The sequence below is a fragment of the Equus przewalskii genome, chromosome 6 (genome assembly GCF_037783145.1).
Source record: "Equus przewalskii isolate Varuska chromosome 6, EquPr2, whole genome shotgun sequence".
Classification (NCBI taxonomy): Eukaryota; Metazoa; Chordata; class Mammalia; order Perissodactyla; family Equidae; genus Equus; species Equus przewalskii.
In genome coordinates this window covers 14,086,202-14,104,414 of record NC_091836.1, presented here as the reverse complement: position 1 = coordinate 14,104,414, position 18,213 = coordinate 14,086,202, and the positions used below count along the sequence as shown (strand labels likewise).

The window sequence follows — 18,213 nt, the reverse complement described above, 5'->3', positions numbered from 1 at the left end:
GTGTGTGCCTGCTAAAAGAGTTTGTAAAGCATTTTAGCACTGTAAAGGCTTGATTTGGTTGTTATAAAATGATTACTGGCTATCTCTAAGAACATGTGGGAGTTTAATTGGAGACTCTAGCAGACTCAGGAAGATGGAGAGAAAAAAGGCTGGTGACTCACATAACAGAATAAAAACTGATGAAAGGCCAGCACAGTGAAAGCCAACCAATAAACTTGACACCATCGTCCAAACTAGAGACTGACCATCGTCTAGTTGAACAAAACAAGCAGTGGATTAAACACACGTGGAGAGGGGAAAAAAATGCTTTCCTACATTCAAAGTGAGGACATTATTTTGTTTCACAATGAATTTTTGTATTTACAAAAAAATCGAAATGATCAGTTTAGAAAAGACTTTTAAAATTTTATCATGAGCTCATCACCACCCATGCCGTGCTTGCCAAGCACGTGAAGTCTAATATTGGCTTTATCTGTCAATTAGAAAGAATCTCTAGGATTCTAGCATTTGTTCCCTCTGAAGACAGATCTTGGCTATCAATCTATCCAGCTCTTTACATGGGCCTTTGAATGCTTTTTATGACAAAGACTACAGGTAGAAGGGCAAGAAGGACTTAAGGGAGAAATGAGGACAAAATGAAGATCGTGAATTGACAAAAATCCCCTCAGTTCAGGTGAAAAAGATGAAACTGGTTATATTGCTCAATACGACAGAAAAAAGCAGGCTATCTATGCTGTTGCCTGGTCATTAGCCAGAACATGGTGTACTTTTCCAGTAGAATCTGGCAGATGAATGTGTGTGCACAGGATCACATGCTTGGGTATATGTAACTGACAACATCTTGGAAATGACAGGTCAGTGCCTATCAATACACCTAGGAAGCCAGGTCATTTGGACAGTGAATGGTCCTCAAGTTAGAAGGCTCCAGCATGGCTCATGGAAGCTGCTCTTTGCACCCTCCTTCAAATCTTCAGACTGGGCTCCTGAGTGCAAGAGGCATGAAAAAGCCTGGATTCGAACTCTGGCTCTATCACTGACTGTAGACAAGTTTTTTTTTTTAACCTCTTAAAGGCTCTATTTCCTCAACCATAAAAGTAAAGGTAGTAATTGTATGTAATTCATAGTATTTATGAGGATGTCATACAATCATATATGTGAAGAACATTTCACATTGACCGATACTCAGGAATATAAATGGCCAGGATCAAAAAGGCCCAGCTGACTCTCCATCCTCCCACACCAAAGCCTTTCTATGTTAGAAACTGAACAAGGGTGTGCATTCACCAATATACCACTGATTTATGCATTCCCGCTCCAGTGCTCAGATCCCAGAACTCTTCTCCCAGCCCAGGAACCTCTGACTGGCTTGCACTTTGAGACTGGGGCTGCAGAAAGGAGGGTGCTCCCCGCTGCGCTGTGCAGTGCCCCACATTGGATAAACTTGGCCGGAGGAAGCCTTTGAGTATGGTGGAGCCTTCTCAGCCTTTCCAGAAGATTCAGGGCAGGGCCCCCAAAATTTAACTGAGGTCAAAGATTCATGAAAAGGCAAGACTCAAATTCAAAAGGACAGTGAAAGAAGGATTGTAACTTTATGTACACCTGGGGAAAAATAAGGAAAATTAGCTGAAATTCATGGGCCTTTGAATTGAAGTCGGGACATCCTTGCTGCCCTATAACGTTCCATTATGGAAATGGAAGCAGGAATGGAAAGGGCAGCCCCTGTCCCTGGGTTTGTAGTGCTTGTCCTGCCTCCCCCCGAGAAGGCTCACACCAGAGCCCCCCCTTCCTACCGGAGCACGTGAGTGCTGGAAGCTTTTAATTGCTGCTCAGCCCCCTGTCTGGCTCCCTGCTCTGCTGCCCTGCCTCATCAGTCTTCTTTGACTGGAAACTCAATATCCCCTGCAGAAAGTCTGCGGCCGTGCTTTGAAGTTATTTGCATCCAGTCAGAAGAACCTTTTAGTTCTAGTTCTAAATTGAGTGCCTCGGTGGTTTCAGTCCCCTGAAAAGCAGGGCAGCTGAATTCTACAGCAGTCACACTGGGCCCCAGTTCTTAGTCACGTCGGTGAATTGATGCATAAAACTTGACAGCATTGTAAATCTCTTCACGGCGGGTAGGAAACGGAAGTCACCAGTGCTAGTCAGTAAAACAATTTTATGAGGTGAAGAGTTTTGTTTCAAGGCCAGTAAGGCATACGTGGCTTATCTTGGTTTGTTGAGGGCACTTTGAGGTTTAGCTAAATTCCTGCAGGGAAGCCATGCTGTCATTTGCCTCCGGTATATCCTAGGGATAAGGATGTGGCCATTTACCACCCCAGTCCTGACATAACACCCTTCACAGGAAAGCTGATACAGCACCAGAGAAGTCAGTCTTCCTTCAGCTGTTGGCTACCTGTCCCCCACCACACACACTCCATTCTGCTTGATGTGGCAGACACTTTGGAGCAAAAGGGAGAAGGGTTTCAATTCCGGTTTTCCCACTTACTATTCACTTTGGGTAAGTAATACCCACCTCAAAAGGATGGGGAGCAACTAAATGTGGTCATATGTGTAAGGTGCCTAGCAGAGGGCTGAACTCAAGTAGACACTCAGTACTGTTACTTACTTCCTCTCCCTCTCTGACTTCCCACACGTCACAGCCCCTTTCTGCTAATAGCCCCTCTTTACTTCTTGGTGTTGGACAAAATATATTCCCGTTATCACATGCAGCAGCTTTGGCCCTCTGCACCAGCTCTGTCCACAAGCCCAGTAATGCACAGGCCAGCGTCAGTATTTCTCTCAAGGTGACACTTGTAATGGATGATTGCTGCACTTCTTAATCCATTTATGTAATCCTTCCTGCTTTGCTTGCAGTTATTTTCAGGGCTTTAACAGCAATAAAATGGTTCCTTTCCCAAGACAGAGTTCATTCAATTTAAATCTGGATTGATTATGGCTAAACTTATGACATGCCTTTACAAAGGAAGAAAAAACACAGCAATAAATTATGCGCAGTAATTATGGAGCATTTATTCAGACTCCCCAGTGTCCTGGGCTCAGCATATAACAGGGGAAAAACCCTGCCCTTGAGAGTCAAAGGAGAGTTGCGCATATGAAAAGGCACCCAGGGCAGGGCGTAGGTCCAATTGCCATTTAATTCCTCATTCAAGGGGTCATCTGGACATATGGCTGATGTTTCAGCTGACTTCATGGGGTTAAGTGGACTCTTCACCCACTGGTGCCTTCTTTTCCTTCAGTTTCCCTCAGATGCATTTCACTGACAGCATCCTTAGCCTTTGAGCTCTACCCAAAAGAGCACTCCTTACTGCTCCTCAAGCAGTTCTGATTTAAGACTAAGACGTTTATTGGAGCTAGAGTCCAGGGGACACTTGGTGATATCTTCCTAACATTTGTGGGATTCCTTCTGTGGTGGCCTGGCAGGTGACATGGGAAGTATGCTAGGAACTGGTGGTGGAGCGTGTGCAGACAAAGCACTTTCTTCTAGCTGCACTCTTGTGAGAAGATAGTCACATGTGTGCTCATCAGTCAGAGGATTCGGATGGCAAATGATGGATGATAGGATGGATTTTGAGAGCACTAATTGAAACGTGATTTATTAATACAATAATGCAAATTTAATTCCAGTACGCATTTATGACTTATATTTGAAAAGTTAGGGTGATGCTCTTAATTCATAGAAGTCCCAGTAACCATACTGCCTTGACAATCATTCACATCGAGTAACGGCTAAAAGAGAGAAATAGAGGAGAAAGGTGTGACATTTTTTTTTCTTTTAATTTTTGACCATTTGGCTTTAAAGGGAAAAAATGGAGGAAAAATCTAAATGAATCAAGATGAATAACGAGCATTGATTGAGTACCACAAGCTAAATTCAATCCTTTGAATATTGCTGTGAAATCGGTCAAGTTATACTACTTACGTTTTATAGGTGAGAAAGCAGAGTTGGGAGCAGTTAAGTAACTTCCCAACTCAAAACAGGCAGAGCCACAATGTGGAGGCAGCTGTAGCCTTCCTGCAGGGACCAGGCGCTTACCCACTATGCTCTACTGCCCTCTAGGACCCAGGACACAAATAGGCATCACATTCACAACCCAAAAAATGCAATTTCCTTGGACATTTTGGTTGACCTTGGAGTTAAAATGAAGCTAAGACCTTCTTCTTCCTCACATTTACTAGTAAAATTTCATTGCCAGTTAAATATATTAGACTGGTTATCCCTAATGTGTCTTCGATATGGTTCAAATTAAATTTAAGTAATGGCTTACAGTCAGGACTTATTTAGAACCATGAAACAATTTATTTTGTTTTTTAAGATAAAGGCAATGATTTTAAATTGCTGAACTTTTCGTTTTCTTTCATCAGAACTTTTTTTTTTTGCAAGGCACAAGGAAATTTGAGCCAAGATATAGGTTTAGCCAAGTTGCTGAGAGTTTTTCATTTTTTTCTTTGTTGTTGTTGATTTTTTTTTTGAAGGGCAGACAGGATCAAAAGAGAAACTAAATTTTCCACCTTTGGTGTTTGAGTAGTAACTGGATCCCAAAGACAGACTCAATCCCTGGTTAAGTTTGTCCTCTCGGAATCTTCCCGCTCTGTTCCCAAAAACACATGCTGAGCGTGTTTGTTTACAGCCATGCGCTTTGTTACATGGTGTGTGTGTTTCTTCCAGTTGACCTGGACAGGCTCAATGATGATGTCAAGCGTTACAGTTGCACTCCCAGGAATTACTCGGTCAACTTAAGAGAGGAGCTGAAGCTGACCAACGTCGTCTTCTTTCCACGTTGCCTCCTTGTGCAGCGCTGTGGAGGAAATTGTGGCTGTGGAACCGTCAACTGGAAGTCCTGTACGTGTAATTCAGGGAAGACTGTGAAAAAGTATCACGAGGTATGTCATTCTCAAGTATTTTGTTGCAGTGCTGCATTTAGCTCTTTTCAGCTGCGTCAGTCCTGTAATCTATAGTGTGTTGGAATTCAGGGCCATTGCATACAGTGGTGCGGGTTGTTCACTGCACAAGGACACCCAGTCAGGGCAGGGGATGATTTGGAGCTGAACTTTCACTCGTGCTAAACTTACCAAGCCAAGTGCCCTGGGTAGGAATTAAGTCCATCCTGAAGAAGGCACTCCTTTTTCTGATTCTCACAGTAAACCATGTGGGTTGACAACAGCCTTGTTAGAATATATAATCAATCAAATGTATGGTGCAGTAATTTCAGAGCTTACTTGGCCTCATTGTAGAAATATGATGGTATTCATTTACGGGATATGGCTGCAAAATCTAAATGGCTTTAAGAAAATCCTAAGAGCCAAACATTCATTTAATCATGTCATTAAAAAATTAAGCAAAGATAGAAAAATATGAATTGTCAGAAAATAGACATTATCAGAGACCTTTTCATTCTCTAAATATGGAAGTATTGTTCTTCTAGAAATACTAGTTTTTCCTAAATACTATTGAGTGCTACCTGGGAAATCAACTGGGAAATTATGCAAAAATAAGCAAAAGTAAATAAAATGATGTAAGAGGAACAAAAATCTAAGGAGAAAGTAACCTTTAATAATAGTGCCAACAAACACTCATGAGCATTTGCTGTGTGCCAGACACTATTATAAGTAGTCACCAGCTCACTCAGCAGTTTTTCAGCAACGTTGTGAGGGTGCCATTTTTATTCTCTCATAGGGGAGTAACTGAGGCCTAAGAGGATCAGCAAGTTGACCAGTGTGACATGGTCAATAAGGTCAATAAATCAGAGAGCCGAGACCTAAACTCTGATCAGCTGGTTCCAGAGTCTATGTTCTTATCACAAGTAACACGGTGCTCTCTCTTTTTAAATAGAAAGCACTTTATTGAGCATTAAAGAAAGAGTAAAGGGCAGTTAGAGGTGCTCCTGGCATTGACAGCAGCTTTATTACTTCCTGATTTGGGGAGCAAATGCAAGTCACTAAAGTTTAGAGTGAAATGGGACTAAGAAATTATATCAGATAATCCCTTCAGGGTGGTTCTGGGATCAAATAAAGGAGTGCATGTGAAATGCATTTTGTTAAGATGTGAAATATCCTACAGAAATACATTTAAAAATATAAACTAAAATGTGAAGCAAACATTAGTGTTTGCTATTATTGTTTGAGTTGCTTTTCATCAGTACCCACCAAAGCAAAGGAATAGGTAGTTCTCCCTAAATAAAATCTCCAGCTTGGTAAAACTGTTTTGTTATCCTGAAAACAATAAAACAATAATAATAAGTTAGGAGATAACTTCTGAGCTAAATGAAAATAAATACATCATAACTGGTATTTTCAACTTGAGAAATGTAGGAAGTCGTGGGCCACAATAACCATGCGTACCTTCGACAGCGGAAACACATTTTTTTAGACCTACATAGAACATATTTTCTTAGTCACAAGAATTTCTTACTCCACCCCACAGTTTTCAAAGGAAAAAAAAATGTTCTCATATGCAAAGAATGCTATCGTCTGTATGCATTGTGTTTTATTTTTGTATGACCTGATGAACTCTAGATTGGATGTGGTCCTTTGCATCTAAGAACCTGAATTTTGTAACATTTAGTCATACCCTGAGGATGAACGCAGAATGCGATAATCAGGTTGGAGTTAAAATAATTGAGGAAGTGACAAGATCTCTACCTAGTCATAACTGTGAGGAAAAATATTCGAGTTCAGCCTTTGATGTATTTGTAGAGAGCTTTATTTTCATCCTGACTCTCTGCTCAGCTAGAAGTTACAGCTTGATTTTTTAAATTCCATATTGTGGAAACGGCAGAGTTAAACATACACCCAAAAGGACCCTTGCCTCGCAGACAGTTAACTCTGAAGAGCTCTGAAGAGTCCTTTTCTTAGTTCCTTTCTTGTCTCTGTACACAATAGCTGTTCCCTGTAAATTTCTGTTCACAATTAATATCTAGGAAGGAAGCCCTTGATCTCTTTGTTCGGTCACACGAGTGGATCTGAAATGCTGGCATCTTTGTGAAACTGCTCTCTGAAGCATCCCTTTGAAGCATGTGTAGTAGTATTTTTACTTGCAGGAGTCTGCAGAGCTCTACAAAATCACTCTGCCAAGTGCTGGACAAAGGAACGAAACAGCAGCCATCACTCAGTCAGTAACTGCAAACCTGCAACAAACACGCCTGGCGCGTTTCCCTGGGACTCCTAAAACACCCTTGAAATGTGTCCCAGCAATCACTCTGTGGAGTGCCCTGTGGAAAAGAGCAGAGGGCTGTTCCATTTCCAGAAATGGTGCTTGGGCTAGGTTCATTATGGAAATATCTTCGTCTTCTGTTAGTTCTCTGTATTCTTACCTCAGAGAAATGAGAAACCAGTTTCCCCCACTCCTGGTTGTAACTGAGGAGATGTGAAATGAGTTTCTATAGGCGATTAGCAACCTTAAGAGGGTGACTAGAATTTGTCACATAAGCAGCTGTGTGACGCTCCACAAATATTTCAATACTCAACATTTAAGGAATAAAATCCAAGAAATTATAAAGCTCCTAATGATGCTAATATCATTGCTCTTTTCACAGGTCCTGCTACTTCTCCTGTAGGGGTTTGAGCATTCTTCACTGTGCAATACCATATTACCATCTTTAGTATTTCCTTTTCTAAAAAGTTTTATAGGTATCCTTTTTCCTAACAACCATTCTATGCCTCTTGGAATATATAGGATATAAAAGATACTTTGGGTAGTGATTTTTAAAAAGGAGAGGCTCCAGAAAACATATTTTGTAGACAATAGAAGATGCTATTGTTTCAGTTCTCATCTTTCCTTGATAATGCATAATGAAGAAATAGGATATTTCTTAGAAATATGGTGACCTTTTAAATTAATGCTTACTGTTATTCATCATCTGGTTCCCTGGCTATGTCCATTCAGTCAACAGCCAAAAACTTAGGAAGCAGCAGAGAGACAAGAAGTTAATTTTCTCTGTCCTTTGTCTCATGATTTTTTCATGATGTTGACATAACCTCCTGAACTCTCTAGGAGAACTTTCTGCAGTGATGGGAATGTTCCAGGTTTACGCTGTTCAATATGGTGGTCACTAGCAACACGTGATTATGGGGCACTTGAAGTGTACATAACACAACTAAGAAACTGAATTTTTAATTTTACTTAATTTTAAATAATTTAAATGTAAAAAACTACACGTGGCTAGTGGCTACCATTTTGAACAGCACAATCCTGGATCCATCTCTGTTTCTGGCACACTTATAACATCTAGAATTATTTCTGTCTCTGGACAAAATGAGAAAGTGACTTTAGAGGATTCTTTTTATTTTAATGTAGAATTTAGTATTAAATATTTGCTTTCTATTACAGTTTAAGAGTTAGAAAATGTAAGCAGATATTTATATATGAAACAGAAGATTAGAGGTAATAAAATGTTGAGCTTCAGAATTGAGATCAAACAATAGTACTTTTAGGTTTTACGTATTTTAAGCATCTGTCATTGAAACAAATTTAGCTAAAATTGCAAATTGAGACCAAGGAGACAGGAAAAAAAATTTTTCAAGGAATTTCTACTCAATGGCAGAGGCAATGAGATTTGGGGTAATAATTATAACTAACCATAACAAAAGTCAAGAAAATCTCTTTTCTGTTCTTTTTCTGGAAATAGCATTTCTAGAGCTTATAGAGTCTCCCTACTTCCTCTCCTTTCTCCTTCTTTGAGTGAGACCATGACACAGCTGTCTTGCAGGCCTTTCCTCTTTCCTCTGTTTTCCTATGAGAAAGAGGAAAATAGAGCGAAAAAAGTGCACAACTAGAAGAGAGAAGATGTGGATTCTGGTTCCAGCTCTGCCACATGAGAGACCACCTAGAACCAGCTGCTTAAAACCTCCCAGGGCCTCAGGTTTCTTCAGATAATCCCCACACTAATTTACAGTTTTGAGTTCCCAGACAGACGTGAAATTACATGATATCCATTAATCGTTACACTCTATCCTACCCCCCAAAATCTTATCTTACTGAAATTGTGAAAGGAATATAAACAAATGGGACGTTGAAGTGCTAGGTAAATGCAAAAGAATAAAGATATGATCTGGAGCAATTGATGTTTATAGACTGCTATAAAAAGTTGATTCACTCATCAAAAATAACACCCGTGCTACTTACCTCCTGGGGATACTGGGTGAATGAAAGCATTTGAAGATTGTAAAGCATAAACAGATGTGGGTGGAATTTTTTTAAGAGCATGGGCTAGCTTTCTGAGTTCTGACTTCCTTACAGCCCTGATGACTCACCAAGTGAATGGACTCTCGTTTAAGTACTACGAGAGGCTCACATCCTCTCCCTTCTAGATCTAGCATCACATCTGGCCTTCCTGCGGAAGTTGAGCAAACCTGTCATGGGGCATGATACTCCTCAGGTAGACAAGACCCATCTGTGTCATGACTGATACTCAATGCCAATGCCACGCTCTGAAATTTGGTGCCCAGCTAGGCTTCCATTATGTGTTCTGCAATGGGAAGGCTGAACATGTAGTCATTGACCCTCTAAGGAGCCGCCAAAATCATTTAACTGTTTAGTTCTGTAAAGGTACGAGTACAGCTAAATGCCCCCCATGGTAACCCCAGAGTGCTCACAGAAATTTCTATTAGAAGTTAATGTCTACAGATGTCAGTATTGCATTTTCAAACTTCATGAGCGTTTTATAGACCCTAACTATACCCCCACACTTTGGTCACCTTCAAATTTAACTTGTCAGCAAAACGTTGCTGAACTCTGTCATTTGTATCTTTCTTTGTGAGTGCTGTGTCTTATGACTTGGTATCAGTCCTTCCAGGACAGCCCTCAGCCTCTGCTGTGACTATTGCCTGCAAGTTGAGCAGCTATCCAGGTAGAAAATAATATGTTATCCCTTCTCAAAATATTTTTGCTTGTAGTCACTTAGGTTTCAGAAAAATTGACTATTAGCCCTTAAAAATCTTAACTCTATGCACATTTTTCATAGAGGCTATAAGCATGACAGAAGTAAAAATGGAAGCAAAAATATGGAAGCCTTTTTTTTTTCTTAAAATAAGAAACTATATGTGTACTGAATACTGCCTGCTTTAGAAGTTGGATAGAATCTTAAATAAACTCTTAATGATTCAGGTTTATATAATGCATTTGTCCTGAAATATGTACTTGTGTTCCTATGTCAGCCATTAATTTGAAAACTGTTACAAGGCCTTAACAACCTTTTTTTATATTGTCAATAAACAAGAACCCAACTCAGCAGATAGCTTCTCTGCCTAGTATTGTTTTATTACTGTAACAGCTTTATGGCAATGATTCATTCAGTGGTTTTTTGGCAACAAGGCGAGTAACTATAGTTAAATATCGTTTGTGATATGGTAATTGCAAACTGAGCATCTTTGACTTTGTGTAGTGCTGTGTAAGACACCAACTGACACAGTCATTCTCCATTTAATAAAAGTCAACTTTGCCTGGCTTCATGTGGTTTTCCAGGTGGTAGAGAGGCGTCAACTTTTCCATTTTCACTGATAGGTGCTAAGAAATGGCTGCCTGCTCCTCAGTGAATTTTTATTTCAGCGTGTGTGTTTGCAGCTGTGACTCATAGCTCAGAAAATAGGAAAGCATTTTGTGATGGCACCTATTAGCAAGTGTCCTTCAGCGGCTGTAATTAATTCAATAGTTCTTTCCCTTTAAAGGTGACCAGATAACCCATAACCAGCCAGTTTGCTTTTTCAGATAAAGGCTTTTCATTTTTCTTTTAACTTTCCATGCTCTCTCAAATCAGCTTTGCTTTCTTCCTCTGTTCAATGCTGTGTACCTGAACCTAAGACTATTACATGGTCTGAAAGCTTTGAACATCAGTGCTGTGATCAGCCAGAAAAGCAGTCCAATTTCCACTTTGTTCAAACAGTGCTTTCCTGTCTTGTCTGGGAAAGTGTCTGCCAATTCATTTTTCTCTTCTTATCAGCAAAACACATATATACTGTCCTCATGTTGCTTAATATAAAACACAGGGAAAATCCCCGAACAATCAGACCAGTTAGAAAAACTGCCCAGGCTCTGCTCTCATCCCAGAGCACACACTTTTGTTTGCTGTCAGATGAGAAAGCAAATCGACAGAGCACTGAATTTATAGATGCTAGTCGTTGCAAGTTATTAGGCTCTCATGATGGCCTTCTTTAAACAGAGAATACATATCATATGCTCATCTTCTTAGGAACCATTTCCCTTCTCTGCTTCTGCCAACCCCTAAATCTAGTTTACATGGAGATAGTCTTGGACAATAGTGGCTAATTTATATTGGAGAAATTCTTGGCAAAGCTGTAGGACGCCAGTCTCTAACTGCTTCCAGGGCACTCTGCCCAAATATGGCACAGTAGGGCTTTTATATCTGTCATGGGCAGGGCTATTTAATACCCAAAAATGTAATGCATTCTTCAGCCATTGCTTTTTTAACTTATATTTTCATGGAGAAGCAACAAGTTTATTTTCTTGTTCACCCAGCAGGAGAGAACACAGGAGCAGGGAAAGGCAAATGTCATTGTAACTCTGCTCTCAGTACTTTAAATTTTATTTTAAAATTGCAAAGGATTAAAAGTGGTCCAAAGTATGGGCCACTTCATTTTGGCCTTTGCTTTATTTCCTGGCTTATTTTGTCCCCTGTGTTTGTTGGAGGTGGCATAGAGGAGATTCAGGGAGGAAGTAAAAAGGAGAGAACATGAACACACACCCCCATACTTCTGCATTGGTGGCATCACCCACCACGTTCACCCAGGTACATTTCTTTAGCAGCCACTATGTTCTCAATATACTGCTGAGCTGTAGAGACAAAAGTTTCAATTTCAGAGAAAAGGGCATGAGCTAGTCCATGCAGAGTCAAATTCTGGTTCCACCAGTTACTAGCTCTGTGACTTTGGGCAAGTGACATAATCTCTCTCTTTCCTTATCTATGGACAGAATTAGGAAAGTACCTAATGGTACCTATAGTGTTGCAGTGAAGTCGAAGTAAGTTAGTATTTGCCAAGTCAATTAGAACAGTGTGTGGCATCTAGTAAATACTCAATAATGTAAGTGATTATTTTTGCTCTCCTTGCCCTCAGAGTGCTTATAATCGAATTAATAGAAAGAATGCATAATACATCATATGAGAGTGTGTGATACATATTGTAAGTATGGCAAAATTGCAAGAGAAAAAGGTATCAGTTAGCTATCAAAACTGGCATTTGGGGGCCTGGCCCAGGGGCCGAGTGGTTAAAGTTCTGTATGCTGCACTTTGTGGCCCAGGTTTGTAGGTTTAGATCCTGGGCATGGACCTACTCCACTCACCAGCCATGCCGTGGAGGTGTCCCACATACAAAAAAATAGGGTAAGATTGGCACAGATGTTAACTCAGGGCTAATCTTCCTTAAGCAAAAAAAGAGGAAGATTGGCAACAGACGTTAGCTCAGGGCACTCTTCCTCAGCAAAAAAAAAAAAAAAAAAAAAAGGCATTTGGACAGCTTTACCAATATCAAATACTTTTGAGACTTGCGCATTCTTCATGAACTCTCTTAGGATGTTATTTTTCCCCCCAATTTTGTACTCATTAATCTTCTTTTGAAGCTCTTCTACAAATGGGACTCCATGTCCATTCTGTGTTAGCAGAGTCCAGGCGCCCTAGCTTGATGGAACATTGAACAAATACAGTGATTCATTCTCCTCCTCCCTGGAACTCCTATGGAACAGCTTGGCTAGATACTAAAGTAAAGTGGGTGCACATACTATGATGCATGTGTACTGAGGACTCTGGGCCTATTTTCCTAGGACATGGTTTTGGTTTGTTTATGACTTCACACTGGTAATGTGAGGATGAGAAAATTGCTGAGAATATAATTTATTGTAAAGAATTGTGGGAAAGCCGTGAAAAGTTATACAGATGTGAAAGCAAGATTTCACCATGTCTAACCTTCATCTAAGACCAAAGTATACCAAGCAAAGTGTAGCAGGTCACCACGCCCGCTCACATGTGGGGCCCAACACACTTTTGAGACACAGAAGGAAATCACAGGCACATTGGAGAGGCATTGGGTCGGAGTGTGCTAGGAGCCTGGAGGAAAAAGCCCTGCTCCTGGGTCCAAAAGGCACTGAGCTTCCTTTAGAGTCTCAATTCCCTAATCTACAAAATGGGAATGAAGACGTCTCCTCTACTGGGTGACAAGGTTCACCTGAGGGCAAAAGAAATAGTGCGGCTGTGCAAGTTCTTTGAAAACTGTAAAATGCTACATAATTGTTTGATGGTGCCGTGATGGAGTTTACAGTCTGAAAGGAGAATAGAACAAGATCAAAAGTAAAGGCTAATCAGAACCTAAGAACGTGAAGAAGAGAAGCGATTAAACTGACTATATAGTGTATGTTAAAGCGAGTATGTAATTTTCCGAGCATTTGTGCGTGTGCTGCTACTGTTTGACTTCGATGAAGGCCACAGCGGGAAGAGTTAGCTTCTACTTAACCTTACTAATTTAAAAAATTATGTTTAAACTTATTGATTTAAAAAATTAAGGATATACTTTATTAATTTAAGAAATGCTGTATTGATACACAGGTATTCATGTACAAAGCTTTTAGTGGAGCCTGATTTGTTTTGAATTGTAAAAGCTATTATATATTAACAAGTGTGTGTGAACACAAACACCTTTTCATATTTTTATGGCCACTAATGACCTGCATCAGGGCAAAATGTTTTATGTCAATCAAACATTTAGCCATACCGGCATATTACGTTCATGACTTTATTCATTGTCCTGTCCACAGAGATAATAATATGCTTGGTATTGTATTTTTCTGTAACACATCCTTTGGTCAGAAGAATCTTTATGATAGTATTTGGGACAGCACCTGGCACAAAGCAGGCCCTTAGAAAGCCATCGGTAAATACCTGCTAGGACACCTGAGGTCATCTTGGTACTGCAGGTAGGTAATTGCAGGAGGCATTACTCTGGGATCACTAGACCCCTCTACTTCGAGGAATTGATGATGGCTTGTAAAAATATTTGCATATGTACCTTCTAATAGTGAGCCCATAATTTTCTCTGGATTCTCAAAGGGTTAAGAACTAGTTGTCATAAAGAGAATAAGTGCTATCTAGTTGAGTTAAACTCCAGGGGCTTTCTAACAGCAAATATGTTTCTTGTCCTAGGTATTAAAGTTTGAACCTGGCCATTTCAAGAGGAGGAGCAGAGCGAAGCACATGGCTCTCGTTGACATCCAGTTGGATCACCATGAGCGGTGTGATTGTATCTGCAGCTCAAGACCACCTCGATAAAAGAATGTGCACATACAATACTTACGTTAAGCATGAAAGAGCCTTTAGTTTAAGGAGGGTGTGGCAAGAGACCCTTCTCCCACCAGCAACCGAACTTACTACTAGCCTGCAAAGCATTGAATACAAGCGGTTGCTGAGTTTCAACCTAGCTTTGTTAGTGCTGTGACAAGTAGAAAGGTGTATCATCAACTTCTATATCCAAGAATATAGGATTGCATTTAATAATAGTGTCTCAGGATATATATATATATATACACACACAAATATATATATGTATCCCCATGTCTATGTGTAAATAGATCAAATGGTTTATTCAGTATATATAACCAGGTACACCAGAGCTTACATATGGTTGAGTTATTTAGACCCTTAAAATCTTTTCACAAAATAGGAGACATATTATATACATGAAACATGCTTTTGGAAAATTTGGAAGAATTAATTTGTTTATTTTTAAATTTGGAATCACGAAACAATTTTGGATCTTGCTCTTTTCAAGAAAACGCCTTGGATATTAAAAACCAATAGATGGGCTTTTCTTACGGATACTTCTTAATTATAAGAAAGGAAAAATATGGTTTCTGAGAAAAAGGCACAAACATAACCATTTTTCCCATAAGATGCACCACATACTTACCTATTTAGACAATAATCACCTGTCTCCAAAAGCATGCCATAGTAATATAGGTGCCTTAGAAATTAAGTCATTAAATCTTCTTTTTAGGTATCTTGCTGAGGCGTGCTAATTCATTTAACACCTGTCTCAAAAAAAGTTTCTCAGAAAGTTTATTATTATAATCTTACGAGAGACAGTTTATAAGTTGTAGCAGAATTGTGAATTGTTCCTTTCCAAACATCCCTCCACAGTAGTAACTCCTTTGGAGAATGGCGTGGGGAGTCTACATGAGCCTGTCAAAACAGTGTTCATTGAAAGATTGAGGCAGTTGAAAGTCAAAAAAGTGAGCATCGAAGTATTAACATAACTGGAAATTGGATGGAATATTTGACAGGATCCATATTTGATAATGGATTCAAACTCTCCAAACAGTGCCAATTAATTTTATGTATCTTGCTTTTGTGTTCCTGTCTCTTCAATATACAGACATGGATTTACAATGGCATTTTATATTTGGCAAGCCCTCAAGGAATATTTATAACCTAAAAGCTTTTGTGTATTAAAACAAGCCAATTTTATTGATGTAAATCCCTAATCAGATACTCACTCACCACTCTGCATTCCTGTTTCTGAACTAAGTGAAATCAGATCTGGGATCTCATTCTTTCTAAATCTATAGAGCTTGTTCGAAGAAGTGACACTACAAGTGGTGGGAGCTCGAGTTTGGCCCTGTTCTACTGCTAGAAACCTGGTTTTGCATTGATGGTTGGTATTGGTATTTAGAGTAATTTTTCCTCCCTGGCTCCTTCATGTCTCTTGGAAAGGAGACTGCCTCCAGGCATAGGAAGTGATTCATCAGTCTGCAAAGCAAGACTCTTAAGAGAGCAACTCTGAAATCAAGATAGCCCAGGGGCTGCTCAGAGAGCGCTACATTTTTCTTCCTGCCTTGAGAGAAAAGAAGGAGAGCTGATTTCTTCCAGGAGTCCAGGGCTCTACTGACTACCAATTTGAGTGAGGCATTTGTGACAGGGGCTCATTAAGTCCCAGTGTCAGAGGAGTGGCCTAAATATACTTGGATTTCTAAGCATGGTGCTCTCAGGACCAAGTTCTCAACTATCCTTAGTAGCTCATTTCTTCCCAGCTCTTGGAAATGAAAGGCCTATGCTTATTAAAGTACTTTCAAAACTTCCCTAAAAACGTCCAGTGTTTTTACCTCAGGGGGTGAGTGGTAAAATTAAGTACTCAATTGTCCAAAATCAGAAATAGCCGAGGCGGACACTCTCATAACAGGAACCGCTCTTCCCCTTCATGACCACTTGCAGGTTTCCCATGAAAACATCAGTTTCCTGGATCCAAATCAAAATGTGTGTTACATCACTCCAGCTTGTTCAGCTCACCTCGGAGCTGTAAGTGTGAAAAATTAGAGTGTTCTACTCCATTTTCAATAAACCTTCCAGGCTGCAATAACCAGGATGGTTTTCAGTTAAAGCCCTATCTGTACTTTTTATTTATTAGCTGAAATGTAAGCAGGCATATTCCCTCACTTTTCTTTCTTCTTTCTTGAGTGTTTTATTAAAACTTCTCCCTTGGTTATCTGTTATCTATTGCACTTTCAACACGTAGTCAATAAATCTGTTTCATTGCCATCAAAGGAATAAAAAGCTCGCCGTACAAATTACATTTCAAAACAAACCCTAATAAATCCGCATTTCGGCACAGCTCACTCACCTGGAATAATGCCTTTCATTCAATATGTTCTTATAGAGCAGAACACTTTCATAAGTAGAATTTTTTATGTCCTTTTGTCATATCGGTAACAAGCAGCTTTTTCCTCTCATCGTCTTGTCTATAGCAAATGTAATATGCCTCTTATCTTCATGAAAAATAAATACCGCTTTTGAACAAAACTACTTCATTATTTAGTACTCAATGGCAGTTTTAAAAGGTGTACAGTGTTATAAGCTTGCTTTCACAAATGCACACAGTTGTTTGGAGTGACAAGATTGGGTGATTTCTGAGGGCTTGGTTTTAGGATGTTGAAAGAACGCAAACCTTGTTCCTTGACCACAGGCTTTTGCCCTGGCCCTTTCCTCAAGCTGGGTGGCACAATGCGGACTTGGGTTTTGTTATTTGTTGTTTTATTGTTGCTTCTTTGTTTGACTGTTTGTTCCCCACAGGCCTTTTAATGAAATATATTTTCCCATGACATTCCTCGCTTAAGAGAGTTCACAGCCTCTGTCTTCCTTGGGGGCCTGAAATCAGTAACATCACAGACCACTTTCTCTTTCACTGCCCCTTTTCCTATCTAGACGGACACCCCAGCTGGTGGGTCAGTGTTGTCAGCTCAGGAGGACCAGTTTAGGGGCTTATGACTTGGGAGGGGTGGTACAAAGCGTAAAGAGGGCTCTTCTCGCTACAAGAACTTTTGGCTTTGCTTATAGCTGAGTCTTTATCATCATCCTACTGGAGACTGAAGAGCAGCTGCACAGTGTTGGGTGAAACTCTGCCACTTTATTTAGTTGAGTGGTTTTAGATTGTTGGGGAAAGGGAGTAGAGAGATGTGTGTTCTGTGGCAGGGATAAATTTTACCATCGGAAATACCAGCTATTGTATGAGTCAAGGTGTCGGGGAGGGATGGGGAAAGACTCAAATAATGCTTGGGTTTTTATGTAAAAAATCATACTAGCCATGTATATAAACAGTATTTTAATGCAAATAGGTTAAGAATTTTAGTTAATTTCCAGAAATGTGCATATATCCTGAATTACTCAAAGAATAATTCAACAGATGTCCAAATTGTTGGTATTCTCCTAGGGTCCTCTGGTAGAACATTAAATTAAAATGCATGGATTAGTATTCATGACTGAAATCCTAGAAAATACTATTTTGCTTATTGACACTTCTGATCAGATATGGTAGAAAATAGAATATTTATAATTGACTGGTTTTATTGACATTCATTCAAATTCTGTTGTTCTTAAAAATCTAGCTAAAGACTACACAGCCCTTCAAAACTTATCGTAAGACACTGGGCTATCTCCCAAATATAATAGACATCAACAATGGATAAGCAACTAACCGCTTAATTTAAGACTTTATGCTGGCTGAACATCTTACAGTTCCGAATTTGCAAGTTAATTTGTTTCTTTTTTAAAATAAATTTCATTGCTATAGAGATCTCTAAAAACTCTTTACCAGATCACATTAGAAGAGAATGGAGCTGAGTCCATAATAAAGGTTAATGTACTCAGTGCAGCAAGTTATGGGCCAAGAAATCTTCATTTTCTGATAAAACCATTTGACTTTCTAATTATTTTAAACTGTTGGATACTG

At 39.6% G+C, this 18,213-nt stretch overlaps 1 protein-coding gene across 2 annotated transcripts in view; it reads left to right on the top strand.

Moving 5' to 3' along the window:
• PDGFD (platelet derived growth factor D) overlaps positions 1-16,787 on the top strand; it is a 214,454-nt gene extending 197,667 nt beyond the window's left edge. For both annotated transcript variants that reach the window (XM_070623024.1, XM_070623025.1), the window contains exons 6-7: positions 4,664-4,878; positions 14,139-16,787. In XM_070623024.1, coding sequence (XP_070479125.1) covers positions 4,664-4,878; positions 14,139-14,264 — 341 coding nt within the window. In that variant the 3' untranslated portion in view covers positions 14,265-16,787. The remainder of the gene's footprint in view (positions 1-4,663; positions 4,879-14,138) is intronic.
• The last annotated feature ends 1,426 nt before the right edge of the window (positions 16,788-18,213 follow it).